The 23,159-nt window shown below is 40.0% G+C and overlaps 3 protein-coding genes across 9 annotated transcripts in view; 2 read left to right on the plus strand and 1 right to left on the minus strand.

Moving 5' to 3' along the window:
- Window positions 1-1,913: 1,913 nt before the first annotated feature.
- RAB9A (RAB9A, member RAS oncogene family) lies at window positions 1,914-12,227 on the plus strand. Of its 3 annotated transcripts, none has more exons than XM_014875827.2 (3): window positions 1,965-2,102; window positions 5,315-5,403; window positions 10,057-12,227. In XM_014875827.2, the coding sequence occupies exon 3, from the start codon at window positions 10,091-10,093 to the stop codon at window positions 10,694-10,696; it is 606 nt and encodes a 201-aa protein (XP_014731313.1). In that variant the 5' UTR covers window positions 1,965-2,102; window positions 5,315-5,403; window positions 10,057-10,090; the 3' UTR covers window positions 10,697-12,227. The 3 variants fall into 3 exon arrangements, with proteins under 3 accessions (XP_014731314.1, XP_014731313.1, XP_088016335.1); XM_088160209.1 differs by lacking the exon at window positions 1,965-2,102 and adding an exon at window positions 2,447-2,465; XM_014875828.2 differs by lacking the exon at window positions 5,315-5,403 and having other exon boundaries at window positions 1,914-2,102.
- A 2,014-nt stretch (window positions 12,228-14,241) lies between these two features.
- TRAPPC2 (trafficking protein particle complex subunit 2) lies at window positions 14,242-20,124 on the minus strand. Of its 2 annotated transcripts, XM_088160211.1 has the most exons (6): window positions 20,057-20,124; window positions 19,081-19,190; window positions 17,313-17,461; window positions 16,505-16,586; window positions 15,531-15,646; window positions 14,242-15,403 (listed from the first exon to the last, which is right to left on the minus strand). In XM_088160211.1, the coding sequence occupies exons 2-5, from the start codon at window positions 19,171-19,173 to the stop codon at window positions 15,548-15,550; spliced, it is 423 nt and encodes a 140-aa protein (XP_088016337.1). In that variant the 5' UTR covers window positions 19,174-19,190; window positions 20,057-20,124; the 3' UTR covers window positions 14,242-15,403; window positions 15,531-15,547. The 2 variants fall into 2 exon arrangements, with proteins under 2 accessions (XP_088016337.1, XP_088016336.1); XM_088160210.1 differs by having other exon boundaries at window positions 14,242-15,646.
- Window positions 20,125-20,128: 4 nt separating this feature from the next.
- The window catches only part of OFD1 (OFD1 centriole and centriolar satellite protein), a 29,500-nt gene continuing 26,469 nt past the window's right edge, over window positions 20,129-23,159 (plus strand). For 2 of the 4 annotated variants that reach the window (XM_014875814.2, XM_088160204.1), the window contains exons 1-3: window positions 20,129-20,261; window positions 20,397-20,498; window positions 22,299-22,499. In XM_014875814.2, the coding sequence (XP_014731300.2) occupies window positions 20,403-20,498; window positions 22,299-22,499 (297 nt within the window). In that variant the 5' untranslated portion in view covers window positions 20,129-20,261; window positions 20,397-20,402. Of the gene's footprint in view, window positions 20,285-20,396; window positions 20,499-22,298; window positions 22,500-23,159 lie in introns of all 4 variants that reach the window. The other 2 variants (XM_088160202.1, XM_088160203.1) reach the window with 1 other exon arrangement.

Below are 23,159 nucleotides of genomic sequence, written 5' to 3' on the forward strand. Positions count from 1 at the left end.
CAGGGCAAGCCTGACTATATCAATGCAGGATGGGAGTTGACTGGGTTGAGAAGAGCCCTGAGGAGAAGGACTTGGGGATGCTGGTGGATGAGCTGGCAATGTGAACTTGCAGCCCAGAAAGAATCAAAAGCAGCGTGGGTAGCAGTGGGTTCTGCTCCTCTACTTTGAGCTCATGAGACTCTACCTGCATCCACCTCTGGGGTTACCAGCACAGGAGGGACATGGACCTGTTGGAGCAGGTCCAGAAGAGGCCACCAACATGATCAGAGGGCTGGAGCACCTCTTCTGTAGGGAAAGAATGAGACAGGTGGTTCAGCCTGGAGGAAAGAAGACTGTGAAGACCTCATTGAAGCCTTCCAGGACCTAAAAATGGGCTTATATGGAAGATGGGGATAGATTTTTTTAGCAGGGCCTGTTCCAGTAAGTTGAGAAAGGAGCATAGATCCAGACTGGACAGACTGACTATATTCAGGCTAGAAATTAATTTTTTACAAGGGTGATAATACCTTTAACAGGTCGCACAGATTGATGGTGGCAGGGCTCTGAGCAATCTGGTCTAGTTGACGAAGTCCCTACTAATTGCAGGGTGATTGGACTGGATGATGTTTAAAGGTCCCTTTCAAGCCAAACTATCTTGTAATTCTACATTTTCTCACATGTATCCAATGTGTTTCAAAACAAAAACATGGTAGCTTCCCCCCAAAAGGTATTAAGTGCAAAATAGAGTAATTATTTCCTCCAGTTCTAAATGCAGCTTTTTCTTCTTTATTAATCATAAAATAATGCCATAATTGATCAGAACTTATATACCTTAGAATTACCATAATATAAAGTCCACCTTCCTTCCTCTCCAGCACTTACTTGTATTTTATTGTAGAATTGGATGAAAGCAGATTCTAGGAAAAAAGCACTTAAAAAATTTCAAAGTCCAGCTTTATTAGATAAAAATGGGTCTGGTATCATCAGATTTGCCTCTAGCATGGCCTGCCTTTTAATAATCCTGTTCCTGTCAGTAGCAGACATCTGCTTTTGACAATACTGAGATGTTGTTTTCCATTCCTTGGGCCGTGTTGATGTCTGATCTAAAACAAGACAGCCCTACAAGTGGTAATTCCAGTCTGATTGCATCTGTGTTATAATCAGAAGCATGTGATGACTGCCTGAGCAAATGGGTGTACTTATGCCTGTCATCACCTATTCCTCTTCATGGTGTGGGAACCTCTTTAATTTCTTGGTTTTTTCATTTTAATTATACTTTGCCCTCATGGAGAGGTTATAAGAGCGCAGAAAAGACTGTTATCACTGTCTCCTTTAGCTTTTTTCCCTGTGATCTTGTTTAAACAGTCAAGTTGGTGTTATTCTGAATCACTACAGGAGAAAAAAGTGCCTGGCTACTTTTTAAAAATACTTTTTAAAATGTTTTGTATTTCAATGAATTCCTTCACACAAGCACAATTTTAAATGTTTCTACTTGTAAAGCAAAGCTGCCTTAAAATTGTGAGTTTGCATACCTGGGGCCCTTAGTGTGGAACACAGTGAGACTACTGCCTTTAATTAACTCTGACCGGCAAATACTTAATAAAGACATTTTCGGTTTTAATAGTGCAGGGCATTCTAAGCTTGTAAAAGTGTTATCTTTTCCAGGGGAACGCTCTCAGTGGCGCACGATAATGATCGATGAGAGATGGCCCTCGATGGGCCTTTCCGGCCCTGATCTGGCTCTGGGCACAGTCGCCCCCGTTGCCTCTGTGTTCCCTCTGTCCCCGTGTCCCCCTGTTCCGGCTGTTCCCGTTCCCGCTGTTCCCATTCCCGCACCTTCCCGCGGGTCCGGGCCGAGTGACTCTCCGCCGTCCCCGTGTGGGCGTGGCCGCCACCCGATGGGCGTGGCAGATGGGCGGGGCCTGTGTCACGCGGTGCCCGGTCCCGCCCCCCGCCTGTCCGCCATGTTCGTTCCTTCCGCAGCGCCCGGCGGCGGTGGCGCAGCCCGGGACCGGGACCGGCGGCAGGAGCGGCTACAGGCCTTTCCCGCGGGCAGGGATCGGCCTCGCCAGCGCGCCCGCGAGCGGCGGCAGTTCTCTTCCCGCGGTCTGGAGCTCAGTCAGGTTGCGTTATTTTCCTTTCCCTTGCCGCCGCGTTCCCCGCTCGCTCCCCCGCCGCTGTCCGAGATCCCAGGCGCGCTCCCCGGTGTTCCCTGGCTCAGCCTGCAGGGAGCGGGAGGGCAGCCCCGGCCGGGCCCGCCGTGGGAGGGGGCCTCGGGCACTCCCCAGAGCCGGTGCGGGTGGCGGGGAATGTGGCGTGACCCGGGATCCCGTGACTCCGGGCAGGCGGTGACTCCTTCCAGCCGGCGCACGGCCGGTCGCCGACCCTGCAGCGCTTCTTCACGCCTGAGAGATCGCTGGTCTTTCAGGGTGAAACTCGGCTTCGTGCCTGTGTCCTCAACGCATTTCAGACTGTGAACAGAGGAAGTACTAAAGCTCTTTTTATCTGTTTTTTCTCCTTGTTGTGTGCTTGGAACGGGCTGCCCAGGGAGGTGGTGGAGTCAGAGTCCCTGGAGGTGTTTAAGGAAAGGCTGGACGTGGCACCCAGTGCCGTGGGCTGGTTCACGCGGTGCTGTTGGGTCAGGGGGTGGTGTCGGTGATCTCAGAGGTCTTTTCCAACCTAATGGCTTCTGTGATGGAGAGGGGCCGCCTGCTCAGCGCGTCCTTGGGTTTCAGTTCTTCTTTTTCGGAGCAGTGACTGGCTCAGCCCCTCTGCAGGGCCGGGGAGTTCCCAGTGGCGGCAGGTGCCTCTGCGGCTCAGGTGTGGTCGTGGCTGGGAGGGCAGGGATGGGAATGGGCTGCTCTCGGTGTGAGTAAATCCGTGTTACGTGTAACTTGTGCAAAACAATTGAGTGGATAACAGAATAGTGCAAGAAAAATAATTTTTAAAACCTCCATTAGTGGCTTTTATAGCAAGGTTACATATAACTAGATACGTAGAGAGCATTTAAGTTTTATTAACTTGGGCGGGACAGTCAAGTAGGGAAGTCTCGTCTAGTAAGTTTTATTCAGGAATTGAAATGCTTGTCTGCAGATAGCTGTCATGCAGCCTCCCATCCTATGTGTTGTTTTCCTTCTTGTCCACAATAATTTACAGCTATGCTAAATAAGCACGTGGGTTTTATTTGTCTTTACTTTTAAAGTGTTGTGCAACACTGAAGTTGTCAGTGCTTGCTTTTTTTAGAGTAAGGGTGGTTGTGTGTGTTTTTTTTTTTTGTGTGTGTGTTTTTTTGTTTGTTTTTTCAAAGTGTTTTTCCATGACTTTTAGTAGCTTTGAAGGTAACAAGCTGTAATGGCAGACTCGAGGGAGAGCAGGCATACCCAAAATAAATCTTAAAACATTTTTCCTTACCACTTTTATTTTCAGAGACACCTAACCAAAGGATAGTACAGCTATATCTGTGTTTCATACCAACATCAAATTTATAATGAACTGTTACTTTTCTCTGTCTTCATTCAGGTTTATGGAGCTGTCTTTGCTGTCTTAATTTTAGTAAAGCCTTTCCCATAAAGTTAATAAGAGAGAATGCACATTAAAAAAAAAAAACAAACCAAAAAAGTCTGCTTTAGCAGTCCTTGTTTTGCTTTTGAGTGCTCAAACACTCAAATATGAAATATGTGAGAAAAATATGTGGAAAAAAAGAATTGCAGAAGGTCAAATAAGATCTTTAGATTTCAAGCTTTGTTTTATTTTGTGTCAATTTGGTAATAAAGTCTGGGAAACAGATCTTCCAGCTCCTTAGGATTGGAATTTTACATAAACATTTCACAATTAATAAAAACTTCCCAGCAAAAAGGCTTGTAATAAGTCCTTAGGGTTTGTTGTTTTATTTGGGTTTTTTAATAGTTTTCATTCTCTTCTGTGTTTTGTTTTTGTTTTCATTCTCAGCAGAGCAGAGAAGTGTGTTGGCCTGGTACAGTGTAACCCACTTAATGCCTTAGGGATGGGCTTTAGTCACAAGAGTTATACTGGGAAGAATATGAATGTACAAGGTAGCCTTCTACCAACAGAGGCTGCTATTACTAAGATTCCCTGAAGGAAAAAGGAAACTAATGCAAGGGAGAAAGATGAGCACATTTGGGCAGAAATAATTGCTGGATAAGTTATTGAAAGAGTGGAAGCAGTAATAGAGAAGTAGGTTGCAAGGAGAATGTCAAATAGCTCCAGCATTGTTAGCAATGTTGGACCAGGAGCAGCAGCACCAGAGGGTGTTTTGAAGTTGGCTGAAAGTAATAGAATATTTAAGTTTCAAGATGTTTAACTGTGAATTGCTGAGAAATGTCAACTGTGATTAAATCCGAATAAATAAGTTTGCTCATTCTGCTTGAATTTGGGGAGTGAGTTAGGAGGTTAAGGTTAGGCTTATACAAGATTAAACTGGCAGAGATATAAATGTAGATATTTCTCCTGACAAATTTTGCTACTTGACTTTGAGTCTAGCTAGAAGTTAGAATAAATGAAGTGATTTTGGCAGTAGGTCCTGGAACGATTTAATGATCCAAGGGTTATGTGAACTTCACGATTCCTTCCCTTGACCGCTGTTTCTTTCATAGCCCTGAGTCAGGCCAGGCAACTGTGTGAACTAGAATCCTGAGTTTCAAAGGACTCAAAAACAACCTTACAAAGAAACACCCAAACTTTTTTGGTATCCAGATGAGTGGCAATAGCTGAATGACAGTTCATTTTGGGTTGGGTTCATGTAAGAAATTACAAGTAAATTCTAGTGATATTCTGGTGTTAGATCAAGCATGTCTAGGCTGCTTACAACTTGAGGCAACTTCAGATAGCCTGTATTTTCTTTTGGATAGATGTTTAATAATTTGCTGACGGGTTATCTTCATAGTGCAGTGGTGAAATCACAGATACAGGAAGGAACACTTGCAAGATTAGGACCTTGGTAGGTCGAGCTGTATGACTGAAGGGCTTCCAGGCAACTGCCAAGTGACTATCAGTAAAAGGGTGTTCCTGATCCACGCCTCTTACATCAATGCCCCGTGGACGGGAGGGTCAGTTTGGAGGCTGACTAGTGTCTCTGCTTGTAACACATTCAAAAGTACAAAGCTTGTAGCAGCTTGACTTGATATCTGGTTGTTTTCCTTTGAATTGAGGAAAAAGTCTTTCATGGTCAAACACGCTTGTGGCCTCTTATGCACTAATAAAGCGTTCTTGTTCCATTTAATTGATCAGGGTATAAACCACTACCTCCCAAATATAAGAACAAGGATTGGCTAAGAGGAGAAAAGTGAGAAAATGTGCTTCTGTCCTTTCTTTTCAGATTTTTGGAAACTTGCAGATCTGCTATAGTTTAACAAGTTTAACCGCTGTAGTGATTGAGGGCTGAGAAATGTAAAACCTCTACAAACAGTAAGTGTTGAAAACTATGTAGTTTTGGATTCTGCCCTTTCATTCTGCCCTTTCTGCTGCAACTCTCGTAATTCTTGGGACTTCTTTTCAGACATTTCACAGAGAAGCAATTAATGTCATTCTTTGATGGGCTACTGTAACTAACAAACTACTTTTTCTATGCTAGCCTGGCAATTATTGTCAAATGCTTTGTTTGTGTGGAAAAAAACAACTACTAATGAGGGAGGGAGTTTACATTTTTATTGAAAGGCAAATGGTTTTTTCAGTCAAAATACTTGCAGTGGTGTGCCTTTTTAAACTTCTAATCTGATACCAGTGGCTTAACAAAATATGGTGACTTAGTAAATAAAATTGTAAATAAGCTTCAAAACTGAAATAGATATGCTTGTATGTGTAAATATGAGGATAGGAAATTGTGAAACATGGTCAGTGTTATGCTCGTTGTAGAATTGCTAATTCTGTTTGTCCATAACTTTAGTGTTTTTCTTAAATCAAAGATGGCTCCTTTTTTCAGTAAGTCTTGGCTGATAGCATATTAGGTTGTAAGTAAACATGATTACTTACATGATGGGAAGAAACTTGAGTTTGCTTTATGTTTAACAGCTTCAGTTAAAGGACAGTGTACTACATATCCTCAAGAAAACCTTTAGGTTTAGTCTTGGCTTTGTATAGCAGGTGGTTCATCAGTGACCACTGAATGATAGTGATAACTGAAACAAATTTCCTCGCCTGTTTCCCAGTTAGAAAGTAAATACAAGTGGAGAAGCAATTGTCTGGAAATTAGAAGTGTCCCTTGCATCTGTTTCTTCAAAAATCCTGAGGCAGTTCAGCAGTGCTATTACAATAGATCCAAGTTTTGATGCCCTATTAAGAAAAGGGGAATGGAGGTGGAATTTCAGTTGCTATGTGTGTTTTTTGTTTGGGTTTTTATTGATGTGCTGCAGTGGCTGGCATCAGTGTGGGACAAAATGAAACTGTAAATAGGTCCAATTGCCTTGGTTTGCTTAATAGTGTATGTAGGGTTTGCAGCTTGCTGACATTATAGATACAATGCAGTTACTGTGTTTGCTAGCACTGTTTTTCTGTAGAACTTGAGTTCAGCAACTGTGTTCAGCCTTCAGTGCACTGGTGTGAGCAGGGCCTTCTTAAGCTATGAAATTATTTTTATAGTAAAGAAGGACAAATTCTTGAGTTTATATGTTGCTGCTATGGCTTTCTAGACCCAAGAATCTTGTTTTTCTTTGAGTGCTGCCTCAGTACCTAAGCAAGAGAGGTATTTGTACTCAAAATAAAGACAGATATTAAGCTGACATATGGAAGTAAGACAATCTAGATGGATAGACTGGACAAGGCAGTGGTATTTCACTAAGCTTTGCAGGATTGGATTTTGTAATGCAAACTGATTTTTTTCTGAGGTTGCTTAGCTGTTTCTCTTTCGTTGTGACAACAGATATTTGGACTGATAGTGGAAATATTTGACTTGCAATTCATTTTACTGTTTAAAAGGGACATCTTGAAAGGCAACAATTAAATTTACTTTTTTTGTGTTACGGTATAGGATTATGTTATAAATTACATTTAGTAGAAAATGTTCCCTGCTTTTAACAGGAATATTGAAGTCAGTGATTTAAGCACTGTAATCCTTCTAAGTTAGGGGAAGCTATTCAGAAATGCTTATCAAAATGAACTAGAGGGGGGCTGCTTTTTATTTATTTGGTTTGAATATTAAAATGATTGAAGAATGTGAGGAAAAATTATTCTTGTTACAGCCTTTTTGTCTACTAGGTTGAGATTACTTTTACATTAACTAATTGTGTAGCTCACTAAGAAATAACTGGAACAAACAGTTATGTGTAATTATGTACGGTCTTGCAAGTCCTGATGCTGGGTAAAACAGTCAGATGGACATTAGGAATTAAGCTTTTGTTTTGTTTTCAGATGATGAATGATGATTGAAACTGAAAAATTTAAAGCAGTAAATCTTCAGAAACATCATATTGTATGTTAACCATCCCTTCCAAAAGCATTGTCAAAACGCACATTATACAGATAAGTTGTATAATAGGAGAAATAGCATTAATTCTTGTCGTGTCTTAACACTCCAACAAATAATACAATAATTAAGGCTTAATAACTTCAGAAAAAACAATTACAAATATTGAGCTCTTTAAAAATCTTAACTTATTTAAAGATGTGCAATCAGAAAAAAAAATGCAGCAGTCTGCTCTTTGGAAAAATACCACTCTGGAGCAGCAGATACTCTAAATCACATTATCAGTGTGGCTGCAGGTGAGTCCCTTATATAGTAATAAAATTGTAAATGTGTAAAGTCTTGGCTGCTTTCAGACAAAAATACTTGTTAGTACTTTTAAACAAGCTTCTTTGGTGCTTCAGATGCAGCTTGTGAGCATCTATTTAAATGACTGAGTGTATCTTCCATTATTTTGGATTAAAAACTTTACAAAAAATTAATTCACACCTAGCATGACAGCTATGGAATGTCCTGAAAAGCAACATTGCCTGCAACATCACAGAAGACTTTCTATAGCTTTTGTGTGAAAGGACCGGTTTGGTCCACTTTTAATAATTTCTGGTTGGTCTGTAATTGTCTACCCAGTAAGACTAATTTTATGGTCACCAGTCTCACAGACCTCACTGGAATGGCCCACATAGTTAAAATTGTGCAAATTAACTTTGCAGGTTCTAGATGCACAAAGTAGTAGATATTGTTAATACTTTCCTTACATGTATTTTGTTTAAAATGTGGCCTTGTGGACAATTTCATGATAATAACTGCCATTGATAAAAATGCAGACACTTTCTGGGAGCTTCTGATTTCTGCAGGACTGGAAAAATAAATTGTAACTTGTTCCCTGCACTGGTAGGGAAGAACAGGAGAACATTCAGTACCCTCTGTTCCCACGAAAGCATTATTTATTAAGGAGCAGCTCCTATCTATTGATGTAGAAACTGGAGACGTAAATAAATACACTGGACCATTTTCAAAAGTTAAGCATAAACCTGCAACTCTTATGCAAGTAGTCCAGTGACTAATAAGGCTTTTCACATTCACCAAAATGCATGTGTTCATAACCTGAGCCATAGCCATTATCTGTAGCTCTCTGAAAGGCAAATGAACTATCTTCTTGTAGCTTCTAAGTACTTTCATTATCATAGAAACCTGTACAGAATTAAGGTTTTATAAACATTGTTGTTAATTATGCAGTATGAATGAATTAAATTACTTGCTCTGAACCAATTTTTAATGGAAGCAGTCAGTTTCTTGTATTTTGACTTTTTTTGTGTTGAGGCTTCCAACTACTCCTTCTGTCTTACTGTAGATTGTGTCTGGCCAAATAAATATTCAAAGATGGAAAGTCACTGATAAAAAAATTCCTGAAATTTCTTGCTTCTACTGTAGGCCGTGATTGTAAGGCAGCACAGAGTCATATGACTCTCACGCCAGCTTGTATCAGGTACTAATTCTACAGCCACACTGTGGGTGATGTATATGCCAGTAATGCTAATTACAACTAGCAAGACCACATTCCTTCCCTCAAAGAAAGAGAGGGACTAGGCAACTTCTGACCCATTTCCATTTTAAATAGATGCAATTTTCAGAGAAGTCTGTTTGGGCTGAAACCCAAACTATTAGGCAGGTTTAGGAACACAGTTCTTCTCATACAGGACTTCAGTTTGGGCTTGTTAAAATGAAACTTTACCCCCAAGCAATTAAAACACCGTTTTTACAGTATTAGATGACACTACAGTTGTAGAGAGCAAAGGTTGGGTACAGAGCACTAATGAGCAATCAATCTACTTAAGTGCTAAAGGATTTTTTTTAAAATTTCTTTTTAAGTCTAACAGTTAAAAAGACTTCTTTGGTGTCACTAATTTGCCATCCCCATGCTGGCAGCCAGACTGTTCACTAGAGCTTCCAGAATTTTTGGGCAGTTTTACTATAACAGTTGACACCTCCTAATTGAACTGTCATTGGAGGCTTGGGCTTGCTATATGGCATTTTGAGCACCATTGAAGTAGCAACAGCAAATTTTCTTTTGTAGTACTTTTAGTAGTATTCCATTCAATGCTGTTCTGCAAGGAGTAAACTGTAAACTACTGAATGCTCGTCTAAATAAAATTGCAGCATTTGCATTTGTTCCATAGATAACTGTGTTCCTAGTGCATTAGTTTAAAAAATAACTTTGGTAATAAAATACAGCATTGAAGTGGCTAGTTCAAGACACATGCTCTATAAAATTCTCACTCCTCTTTTTTCTATGAACCTTCTACAGTGAGTGTAAGTGAATTATAGCGCTTGTTGAATGTGATGTGATCCCCTTTCAGCACAAAGGCAGGGGGTGGCTTGAAAGGTTTGGGGGTTTTAAAGAGTTTTAAGTGACAGACCAGTAATTTATGCAGCATACTGCTTAGGTCCAGACTGCAGTCTGTGGAAGAGACACCTCTTAAATTTGGTCTTCTTGAGTGGGTATTCTTACTGGAGTGTATCTATAGTTCACCTGTTTAGTGGAGCCCTGTTTTTGTACATGAGACTTGATGTTGGTGGAATTCAAAACACATTCTAGATATTTGTGTGCAATATTTGCTGCTCACAACTATTTTTCTTTTTAATGATTTTCTTATTCTTTACAGGTCTAGGAAACCAGGAGAATCTTTTCCTGTAACAATGGCAGCAAAATCATCACTCCTTAAAGTTATACTGCTAGGAGATGGTGGAGTTGGGAAGAGTTCCCTTATGAACAGATATGTCACCAACAAGTTTGATGCACAGCTATTTCATACAATAGGTGTGGAATTCTTAAATAAAGAGTTGGAAGTCGATGGACATTTTGTTACAATGCAGATATGGGACACAGCAGGTCAGGAACGGTTTAGGAGCTTGCGGACTCCTTTCTATAGAGGTTCAGACTGTTGCCTGCTAACCTTCAGTGTGGATGACTCTCAAAGCTTCCAAAACTTAAGCAACTGGAAGAAAGAATTCATTTATTATGCAGATGTCAAGGAGCCTGAAAGTTTTCCATTTGTGATACTGGGTAACAAAGTTGATATCGATGAAAGGCAAGTGTCTACAGAAGAAGCCCAAGACTGGTGCAGGAATAATGGCAACCATCCCTATTTTGAAACCAGTGCAAAAGACGCCACTAATGTTGCAGCAGCCTTTGAAGAAGCTGTTAGAAGAGTTCTAGCCTCTGAAGATAGATCAGATCACTTTCTTCAAACAGATACAGTAAACCTTCACCGGAAACCGAAACCGAGTTCATCTTGTTGTTGACTTAAATTTCTTTTTGCCAAATTACTGTTGACTAGCTTGCCCTGTAAAAGAAGGGGGAAGGTGTAGTAGATAGAGTAACAAATGGATTTCATTCTAATATTAAAATCGTAATATTCTGCTGCTTTCATGAAGGAGAAAAAGAAAAATCTCCATTCATGAGTGACCTATTATTGAATAAGTGATGCTTTCTGTTTAGGAAGACATCAAGTAAAAAAATAATATAGGAATGTAATTTGCCAACTTTATTCAAATGATGAATACTTTGAATATAATTAAAACTTGAAAGTTCTAGAAGCACTACTTTGGAGAAGCTGTTCTGGAATTCAGGCACAAAGATACTTTTATATGTGTATATTTTTATGAAATCGGCATTCCACTTTTCTTTCGTTAGATGTCAGTTTCTTAACTATGCTAGATATTAAACTTCAGTCTCACTACATTCCTTTTGCTGTGAGTGGTATTTCATCTCTAATATGGTTATTGTAAATTAATATAAATTATGTCCAAGTCTTCTAATTGCCTAATGTTGCTGTAATTTGTGTAGGTTTATAAGTAGGAAATAAATTTCCTACGTATTTAATGTCCATTTTTTCCCATCTACTATTCTAATGCTGCACTAATTTTTCCAATGGTTTAATGCAAAATACTGATCATTTTAAAAATTGTGTGTCCTTGCCTTAAGTCCATTCTAGCATGTTTCTAAACAATAAGGTGAAACTGGGTAACTGAAGTATAACCTTTTTTTAAAAAGAAATGCTTTATTCATTCAGCTTTAATAGCACTTGAAAGAACTCACATTGTGACAGTTTCTTAGGAAAATTCCTCGTGTACAGCCTTAGAAGTTCCAAACTTCTTGTTCCTGTTAACCTGAGCTATGAATGTGTTTACCAGTAATATCTGCACTGTGATATTAAGGATTGGCAATATGTAGAGAACTCAGGAAACTCTTACAGTAGATTATGACAGCTTTCAGCCCTAATACAGATATATAACTATAGATAGTGTTTGAGCTGAATTTGATCCTTACTAAAATTGCTATTTTAGGATATGAACTTGTACATTTAAGAGATAATGTCTTTTATATTACTGAATTAATTTGATAATGATGAACAGGAGCAAATTCTGTGTTTATTGGACAGTCTTTTTTGCAGTCAGGCAGACAAAACTACAGGTGTTTTTGAGGCTTTCAGGTGCAGTTTAAGTGGTAGAATACTTGTATGAGAAATTGTTCAATATTGACTCTGAGTAACGGCTGTCCTTGCAATAGCAAAATTGCTAGTGCACTATTGCTTCCATCTGTAATCTGACTGCTAACAGGCATACATGTGCACATATGGTCTGAGAAAGGAAGTCTGAGGCTGCAGGACAGGCCGTGTTATTCATTAAACAACTGCTTTCTGTACAGCAACTACTTTGTTTCAATGGAAAAGCCTTTCTTGAGAGTACATTACCAGCAAGCATTTTATCTTAAAAGTATCTGATCAGTCTGTACCTGGTGTAATTATTTGGAAGTAAAGCTTGCAAAAACAAACCCTTCTTGTTGCTCTTAGTACATTTCTCTGAATGTATTTTATCCCTGCTTCAACCTGTCCAGGACAACTTTACTCTGCAGATCTGCTACTCCTGTTCAAAAGTGCCATCTTTTTACCTTTTGTGCATTCCTAAGTCTGATTCATTCTGGCAGTCCTGCATCTACACCAACAGAACTGTGTTGTAAGCTTCAGTCCCTGAGCAGTTACATAGAGGTTGAATTGCTACTTTTGTTTAATTTCTAGTCAATGAATGAAAAGATCTGTGAGGAAAATCTTAGCTAAATCCCTCTTAATCTTAAGATGAAAGAGCAAAAAGCTTTAGAAATGAAGATTGCTTGTGCTACTAAGCTAGTGACATGAAATTGTTGTAAAACTACTATTTAACTACTTAAAGCTTCCTTTAACATTCATTTTAGCAGAGATTAAGGTTGAAACAAAACAGGAGCTGAAGATACTGTGACTAGAGTACTATAGATAAAAAGGAAAGAATGACAGACGAGAACCGCTGTGGTCTTTCTTGTGCCCAGGCATCTGTGTTTTGCCATCTGTCCCCTTTCCATTTAATATCATGGTTATGAAGGCTCCATTTGAGAAGTAGGTTTAATAAAGTTAAAACATAATCCCATAGAAGTGCTGAATGTTGTGTTAGAGAGCAGAATGGAAAGGGGCAGAAGAATCTACCTAGGGCAGCTCATGTCATGGCAAACTATCTATGCTTACATAAGCTGCTTTAACAGCTGCTCCATACCTCAAATGGATCTTACTTTAAGTCACCTGGCAGGTTACCTAAACAGTAATAGAATCTTGTAGAAAGTGGAGTCTGAGTTGCATTTCCAGCCCCGATTTACCAAGGTTGATTGATGTTAGCTTGAGCTAATGTTCTCATCTCCTTATGCTTGATTTTTTTAATGACTTAGGGTAATTCTAGTCCCTTTAACTCATAAACTTTTTATTACCTTTACTGTATAATGCAGATTATCTGTTTTCTTGTACTGCAACAGACTTTTTTTTTAATTCCTAAGCCCCTGAGAGGATAGGAACATAATACAAAGGAGGTGTCTCTTCAGCAAGAAACTGTTCACTGAAGTATGCTGGAATTGCAGCCTTCAGATCTAGATCAAATTTGTAACTTTAGTTGACCACGAGATAATTTTCACCCATCACTTCAGCTTGTGGTCTTTCAGCTGACTGTGAAGAGTCACAAACTAAAACATAAACAAGTGTTTGTCCATGTGCAGGGAACTTGGAGCTACCTCACCAAGGCCTTCAGAGTTCTGTCACAAGACAGTGCTCCTGAACCACAAACTCTCTGACAAAGGTGATGAGTTAGGCCATAATTTTCCTGTTCCTGTGGCCAGTAACAGTCTGTTTTGATAAAGCCTATGCAGACCTGAATCTGCACTTCCCATCTACACTTCCTACATTCAGAGGAAAGAGGGAAAGCTGTAGGGGAGGCATAAGAACAGGCATCATTTGGCTAATTGCCTTCAGAAATCAGGCAAGAGAGAAAATGTTTTCATTTTACTTAATGTAAAATTAGTAAATTTTAAATTTGTAATGTAAAAATGCTGCTCCTACTGCAGCAGCAAATGCAGTTATAAAAAATGTAGCTTCTAAAAGTGGTAGTAGTGTTAGCACGAATCCTTTGTATTTGCCAAGCATTTTCTTCCCGCTAAGTATGTAATTATTTCCTCAGTGAATCTTAACTGTTAATATTTTATCAGTCATCATGCTACAGGGGAGGAGGTAGAAAATAACTGCAGCTCAGTGGCTCCTTATCACATCATCAAGAATGCTTTACCCTCAAGTGTGTTTCTGTTATTTCCATGTATACAGGAAAAAAAAAGTTGATTTATATACAATTACATGACATTATCAAAGTGCTGTACACTGGAGTTTGTATACATTGCAAAGACAAGTATTCCCATCTTCATTGACCACCCCATCAGGTACAGTTACTGTGGTTATCTAGTTTTCTTCTAAATCACTTCAAGTATATTTAACAGGCATCCATACCACATCATTCCCTGTTTTATTTAAGGTAAATATTGCAAATTCTTTATCACGTTCTTTTTTGTCATGGAACATTTTACAGTGATAGCTTTGCAGTAAATGCAGAAATAATGACTGACTATACATTTATAGCACATATACATGTGGTTCCCTTAATTATACAGACCATGCAAAATACTTCTTAGAACAGCATGCCACTTCCTTTGGAAATTACTTTTCAGTCATGTAAAAAAAAAAGTACAAGAAGATAGCTTATACAGATTTGCTGCAAAAAGAAACAGAGTACTTAAGACTCTAAACCCAAGCAAAGTATTAGGTACATGTATGCCAAATGATCTATCTAAAAATTACTGTTTTGGAATGATGTTAAGTTTTGCGAAATGGTCCCTAAAACATTTTACAATGGAGTAGGAGACAGACAGGCCAAATAATGCCTTTCTGAAACCTCAACAAATATAGTTTCATGGTTCAAAAATCCTCCTCTAAGTTTATTTACAAAAAGAAAGTTTCAGCAGTTGCAGAAATAATGTGAAGAAACCGTGGGTTCAAACATGTAAGTTTAGTTTGGGGTTTTTTCATGTGTGAATTAGAATTAATGTCAGGGCAGATCTAGCTGTTCTGGTCTACTTCATTCATTGATGCAATACTGCAGCTAAATGTGTATTGCACTAAAATTTGAAATAACACACTTTTAAACTTTAGGGGTTTTCCTCAAAATTTCTTCAAGTACTGGAGACAGCTTTACTGATCTATCCATTTTTTATTGAGCAATTTATATACATACAATTACATATTAATAAATAGAGGCTTGATTTACTACCATAAAGTGTAATAGTCGGGTTACTCTGCAGATTGAGTCCTCTACTGAATGAATACAAGTAGGAAAGTCTGTAATAAAATTACACACTTAGGCCAAACAGTCAAGAATTCTCTTTTGCTCATATTAAACCAGATGACTGGCAACATCTTTTGCATTTAGGTCTGATTTCCTCCCACCATGTGTCAGAGGCTTACAATTTGCATATGCATTAACACATAATGTCTCAGTTTCTTCTTTTGTACCTCTGCAGCCTCTGACAGTTAAAGACTTTGTACCACATAAAAGGAAACTTCTTGAGATAACATATTTTTAACCAGAGAAGCTTGGTGTTCTTATCTATATCTGCAAAAGAAAAAGCTGCTTCAGCATCCAATTAGGCAGTCTTCAGAAGATGAATATAAAATATGCAGAGGATTAACCAGACGAAGAACAGTTCAAACAATCAGGAAAGTAGGGAAAAAGCACTCACTCAGGAAATTTATTTATTCAGCTTAAAAGGTGTTTCTTCCCAAGGAACTGGACTTTCCTTTCAAAGGCAGTGGATCGAATAGGAGTATTGAGTTCATAAAATGGATTCATTGCAAACTGGGGAAAGAAGAAAAACCCATCAGTAAACACAATGCCCAGCCCTGGAAAATGTCACTTCAGGTGACATCTACTACTAGCTTTCAGCCTATTTAGTGCCACTAAGAGCACAGACCTCCTAAATAGTCCTTGATTTCCAGGCCCTTGCATTCTCCCATACATGTGCAGAGCCATCCCCCAGCACCAGCTCCTCAGAACAAACCCATGACACCGGTGGAAATTAGCATCATTTGAGTGCCCATGGGAGGCTGAGATGGTGATGCTTCCCGTGACTATTTGCCATGACCCCATCTAGTGGAAGTACCACCAGGATTTGAGAACAAGGGCTGTCTGTTCTGAGAGCAAAGCTACTGAGCTCTGTAGAACAGTCCTTTCATTATCATCATAATGACACCATACTGCCAAAAAATGATTCACAAGAAGTTGACCCACAAGTTCTCTGTTGCCCAGAGAAGCTGTTGATGCTTCACCCCTGGAGTTGTTCAAGGCCAGGTTGGATGGGGCTTTGACCAGTCCGGTCTAGTGGAAGGTGTCCCTGCCCATGTCAGGGATGTTGTAACTAGATGGATTTTAAGGTCTCTTCCTACCCAAACCACTCTTATGTATTCTACAAAAAACCACTGGACTAAAGTAAAGGTGTATAAAAGAGCACAGTTTATAACAATTTTTAAAAAATCTATTCTGTTTAATGGAAAATACAGCCTTTGTATTGCACGTTACCAGCTCTGGCTCATTTGGACTGCACGGGTGCATATACAGGCCCCCAACAGAAAACATGCTAACACAGCTGTGTCTGAGCACAAAGAGCAGAACACACTTAAACGTAGTGCAGCAAGACCATAAAAAATGAGTTCTTACCTTTATATACAACTCATATACGTCAGTAAAGAAGTTCTTAATTCCATCTTCTTGCCTTACATCATGAAGCATTATAAATCTCATATGTACAGTAATTAAGGAGAATAAAACTTTTACAAAGAAAAGAGACATTATCCTGAGATAAGCATTTACATCTAATTCAACATACACCTAAAATATTTTAACTGTACGTGAAACAGCAGTGACTCATAGGAGGAAGGATTTAAAGAAGTAATTGAAGCAATGAAATTTGGAAAGGACTACCTTTATATTGTAACATCCCCCTATCATCTCTATCCATGGTTGTTCTTTTTAAACCTATGTAATTCTGAATGTGGATGATGCTCTCTCCACCTCTGCCAGGTACCCCTAAAGTTAAAATGCCACTCAATGTTACTTGCTATGTGTAACAAATGTTTCACAACAAACAGTTCTAGGACTATCTGTACATAATATCAAAGCTTGGCACTGCATTTTCCCCATTGGAGTGACAACAGGCATGTCACTGCCACTTCTCTCCAGCACGGTCAAAGGGGTGGGAACAGAGAATCATACAAGCTTGCTCAGAGCCTCTCATACCTCTTTATTCCATGTAAGTACCACATTTCATTATGCTATTTTGGCTCCTACAGATGTAGAAATCCATCTTTCCAACTGTTCCCAGCTACTGTGCCTCCCAACATAGTTCTTGAAGCTGATGATTCTAACAATAGTGAATAGCCAGAGAAATCTTGCAAACTCACTTTATCTAACTTACCTCTTTCTGGGAAAAGGCTTTTCTTATATAAATATAAGAAAATAGAAAAGGATATGTCCAGCTGTAACAAAAGCAGAAACAAACCATTCATTAAACTTGTCCACAGTCTTCAAATACATGTTGTTAGAAAGCCACATGTTCTCATCTACGAGGTCGAGAGCAGCATGGGCAATGAACTGGTTGAGATGACGATGATCATCCTAATGCATTTCCCGAAGACAGCAGATGAGTAATTCAGTGAAAGGAATGAAATATAAGCAATCATTTGCTTAAGTTGCTACAGAACCAGTGTTCAAGTTACATAATGTCACATATACCATCCTGTGATTAAATGAAACTAGCATATGTCATCATGATATTTGGTTTCTAGGGAAAAAAGAGGTCATAATAATAAGTTTTTCACAAAACCAGTCCTGAGAGCAACAAAATCATTAAAGCCTGCATTACATCTCAGGAATGAACTCAAACATCAATTCTTTTGTTTACTGATAGGCAAACTCCCACCGCTAACTTATTCCACAATAGTGGCCCTCATATGTCTTTTTCTCTTCTTTCCAGACATCTGTTTTTGTGATATTTACATAGCATACATAAAATGTATCATTTCCTGGACTATAACATTTCAGTCAAATTTGACAGAAATTGATCTATAGGTTACAATGTGTAAAAGCTGGGCGACAGATGGGGAAAGCAGAGATACAGAGGGCAGATATGCTGATAAAATCACCTAAGATTCTGTTTTTCTCATGTTGTGTATCTAGAAACAGGATTGTTTTATTGGTTTTGGGGCCTTCTTTTTTCTAAAATCCAGTGCAGAAAAACATCCTGGAACTAATATTAAATATATGCCTGCAGATGTAAAGTGCATCTTTTCTTACAATAAACACAAGAGTGATCACAGTGTTTGGCCCGTGTACTTTGTAGACAATCTAGAACACCAGAGGACATCTGCAAAGAAGAGATACAGGACAAAACCACACTGGGAGCTTTCATTAGACTGGAAAAATGAGTCGTTTTGTACTGTTTCTCATAGTAATGGGATGCTGCTACTGCCACTCTCACCTCTCAATTTTTCCCCAAAATCAGCTTTTACACATCCTCACACGAAGTCTAGTCTAAGTAGCTTTGTTTATGATCTTTTATGGGACATTAGTTCAAAACAGAGATGATGCCAGGCAGTTCCAATCAGTGACAGCATATTCTTCCATTTTTGGATACACTCACAGAAACATGCACTTTTATTCTGAAGTCTATTTTTTTCTTTGATGCAATACCACTTATAGATAGATTTGTTCTTTTCCCACTGGAAACACTACTTATTGAGTAGTATTACATTTCTCACATTTTCAAAGTCTTTCTCTATCAATATACTTAAAAGCAAGTATGATTAATGAATATGATTTAAATATTAGGTATTTTATAGCATAAAGGACTGAATAGAACTTTCAAATTTATGCTCTTTATTTTACCTTACTAGAGGATATAAATGCCTTAAAAGTAAGTGGCATTAAACAGTGAATAGCTATTATAAAACCTCTATATGCTAAGATAAATTACTACAGCAAAACTAAGATATATATTCTATAACATACAGCAGGGAATATATAAGGAAGCTGTGTTTTGTGAAGAACTAGTATAATCTGGCAAAGATTTTTTAAGAGACTTGAGAAATCCAGAGTTCTACTCCCTATGACAACATTTCTGTTTAAAAACCCCCAGAAAACAGTAGATACTACTTTTAACAACATGCTGGTCATGCTTGTCATGCACTGTAAAATTGTAAAAGAATCACAGGAATGTCACGGGGGGAAAAACACACCTTTGACTCTACTTTTCCAGGAGGCAGAAATTCCATTTCAAATATGGGATTATCATGATGACCAACTATCACGAAGTAGAAACTTCCAGACATTCTTTAAAACAGTGCTCCTTACAAGAAAAGACAAAAATGCTGTTGAGTTTATATACAAACTCTTAATCTATGTAGAAGAGCTCCTAAAAATCAGCCAACCAGATATTTACCAAAATATTTACCAGAGGCTAAAGACAGATAAACATTTAGATATGCACATGAAGAGGATGGAGCCGAGCTCTTGGTGCAGCCAACTACCAGGATGAGAAAACACAGGCAGAAACTGATGCCCAGGCAGTTCCACCTGGGCACAAGAACTTATTTGCTGTGAGTGTGACTGAGCACTGGAAGATATTTTCCAGAGAGGCTGGAGTTATTCCAGCACCGTCTGGACACAATCCTGTGCCCTGTGCTCCAGGACGACCCTGCTTAAGCAGGCTGGGCCAGGTGCCTGTGCTCCCTCCCAGCCTGACAGATTCTGGGGGAGCCGGAGAATATCCTTAGAAAGCGGAGCTGGAAGTGAACCTAGGTACCTAAAATCACCTCCTGCCCTGCTGATGATTTACCCCCCGGGAGCCCCCAGGCACCCGGACACAGCGATCCCAGGCCATGATGCGCTGCACCCGCCCCCGAGGACCCTGCTCGCCTGTCTCTCCCCGGGCCCTGCTCTCAGGCAGCAGAAAGGGGAAGGGCGGCAGGCAGCGGGCACCTCCTCGCTGGCACACGGCGGCCGTGCCACAACCCCACGGCTCCATCCCAGGGCGCCCCAGAGGTTCCCGGAAAGGCCGGCCCGTCCCGCCGCCCACCGACCTCCCCGGGGGAAGGGCCGGACTCCGCGGGGCTGCCGTGCCCAGGGGGGCCCGCGGCACAGGGGGAGCAGGAGGCGGGGCGGGAGAAGGGGCCCGGACCCGCCCGGAGAATCCCGCCCGGGCCCGCCGCCTACCCTGCACCGCGCCCCGTCCCGTCCGCCCGCCCGCGGCCGCCGGAAGCGCCGCTCTGCGCCCGCCCCATCCGGCGCCACCGTGACGCCTCAGCGGCCGCCGCGGCCCGGCCCGCAGCCCGGAGCGGCCCTGCCCTGCCGTGTCCCGCCTTGTCCCGCCGTGCCCGACCCCGGTCCCGGCCCCTGCTCCCGGCCCCGGCGCTCTCCCGTGGGTAGCGGGAGGCTGCCCCGGTAAAGCCCGAGCGGGCTGAGGGGAGGCGGGGGTGGCCAGAGCGCTCGGCGTCGCGCTGGCTGTGGGTCGAGCTGCGAGTCAGTAATGCCCCTTTTTGTTTCGGTGTTGTAGGTCAGGATGGCTTCGGTTGAAAGGGAGACATTGTCACAAGAGGAACTCCGGAAAAGGCTGTATCAGACTTTTAAGAGCCGAGGCGTACTGGACACACTTAAGGTGTGCTTTGTTTTCAGCAGGTGCTACCTGTGATCCGCTGTATTGCTCCACCACTGGGAGCCCTGAAAGCCATGCCTAGTACAAGTATCTCACTCTTTCCACAAAGTATTATTTTTGCCACGACCTAATTAGTGTCCGGGAGGTGATGTGTGTGAGGTGTGTTGTGTTTGGGTTTCCCAACCCCCACCTCAGATGGGAGGCTCTCCCTAAACAGAATGGGTTTTCATTATGCCTTGGCCTCCGGGTGTTTTTCAGGAAGGTTAAAAGCCTGTATTAGGTCTTTGAAAATACCCGTGCTTGAAAAAAGAAGTCAAGTAGGGGAGAGAACAATAAATTCGAATATAAAATAGGAAAGGATCTCTTAGGTTACAGTGTGTTTATTACCTATGATAAGTAAGCATGTTATATGAATAATACTTCTAAAACACTACAATCCTGGTTTAAAACTATTTGAGCTGTTTTATTCCTGTCTGCTTGTTCAGGAGAATGTCTTAGGAAAAACTCAAGATCAGTATTTCAAAAATATCATTGATAATTCTGTAGCCAGGAATTTCCTCTTCAGGACAGTTTGTTTGTTTGTTACCAAGCTTGCAATACTCGAACCATTTCTCACTTGACTTAACTAATATTCTATCAGATTACTTTCTGTTAAGTCCATTTTCTTGCTTTGTTTTCTTTGTCTAGAAAGTTACTTCTATGTTCCTTTTCTGTATTAGGGATGGGGATTTATCCCTGTGCTTTCCACCTGCACTTTTCTACAAGATGTATAAGAGGTCGCTGTTCTTGGTTGTTTTTGAGACATCACTTCTGTTAAAAGTTGGTTGAAACTGGACAAGCTCAGAAATTAATAAGGAAAACTTTTTTTTCAGTTGTGTTTGAGAGTTGGACTCAATGATCCTCCCAACTAAAAATATTATGTAGTTCTGTAATTTTGTTTTCAGCCTAATTTCACTTGAAAACCGTGCTAAAATGTCAGGCTAGTCTGATGAGCTGGCTTTGTTAAGTTTTGGTAACTATTTTGTCACATTTTTGGTAACACACTGTCTCTTTATTCACCTCTGTCGTTGCATAGCTGCTGCTGAAAGCTTAAAACACTATTTGTGTCATGATCTTTTAATATAAACAATTTGTATAAACAACTTGTATAATTGTATAGTGAAAATAATGATTTCTTCCTTTTACAGAAGGGAGATCTGATTTTAGATTATTTTTTTTCTCTCTTGTAACTCACAGAATAAAAACATATAACTAAAAAAAGGCAATTACTACTAGTGCCTGTAAGTCTCTTTGGTTAGTACTCTTTTGCATCCCTACAAAAGATTTGATATTAAAGACACTGAATTTTTTCTTTATTTTGTCATCTACTTTTGTGATGGCATGAGTGGCTTCTTGATAATGAGACTGAAAAGAGGATCAGTGAGGGTTCCAACACCTGAAATGGAGGCCCTATCAGGAAGACTTTATTTAAGCCAAAGGGAAGGAAAACAGGAAGGCAGAGATCTGAAAATGAAGCTGGGGGTACAAGAGTGGTGTTTATGTGAGGTCTTGACTGGGAGCTTCATTTTAGTCCTGTATTTGATACATTTTGAGGATAAGTCAGAGTTCACTGTATCCACCACTAGAGGGTTTTGAAGAAAGGCAGGGTGTTCATAATGCACTTCTAGATTTTCCCAAAATTAGTCTGCCCTGTTCTGTTTAGAGATTGTACAAATAAAATGAGGCTCCCTGTGGATTTTGAAGAAGTAAAACTCTCATTGACTCACAGGTAAACTGATAATACAATATTTTTTTCTATATCAGACACAGCTCCGAAACCAGCTAATCCATGAACTAATGCACCCGATTTTGAATGGAGAACTTCAGCCACAGATGGTTCCAAGTGAAGACAGTTCACTTTTGATCACTGCATCCAACAGTTTGGTGGCAGATCATCTAGAGAGATGTGGCTATGAGTATTCACTTTCTGTTTTCTTTCCAGAAAGTGGATTAGAGAAGAAGAAGGTAAGTTCAGTATTTTGCCTATTCCATGATGCTTAGGAGCTTTGTTTTCTGGGGGTTGTCATATTCTAACAATTGAAAAAGTCATTTTTTGTGATAAAAAATACAAACATTAGGTACAGCTTCTGATCATCTCCACAAAACATTCCATCATTCAGGATCGTTTTCATGAATACTTAAAACTGGCAAAAAGCTAATGATGCTGTTCTGGAAAGGTGCAGCCACAATCTGACTGTGGCAGAGCATTTGGGAACTGAATCTGATCAAAGATTATTTGGCCATTCAGTTCCCTGAATATGTGGTTCCTGGTCAGTTCAAGCTGTTCTAACTGCATAATGTGGCTGAAAAGGGCAGTCCTTGTCTTCCCTTCTCTGTAATTGTGTGATGGGGTAAAGTTGTTTCAAACTGAAAATTAATTTTTTGACCTGCTGAGTAGTTAATCATCATTTGGGTTACTGAGCTCACCTGATTTGGATGATATATCAAGAAAACAGACAAGGAAAGTAGCAAGCATGTGTTGAGGGCGGGGAGAGAGCAAAACTCTCTTTTCACAGTTCACTTGATGATGAAGCTACATGCTGGCTGCTGTATGTCTGAAGTAGGGAAGATAAGTAAATATAGAACAGCAGGCCTCTAAAAATGATTTTACAGGGAGTAAATAGA

The sequence above is a fragment of the Sturnus vulgaris genome, chromosome 2 (assembly GCF_052056855.1).
Source record: "Sturnus vulgaris isolate bStuVul1 chromosome 2, bStuVul1.hap1, whole genome shotgun sequence".
NCBI classification, from domain to species: domain Eukaryota; kingdom Metazoa; phylum Chordata; class Aves; order Passeriformes; family Sturnidae; genus Sturnus; species Sturnus vulgaris.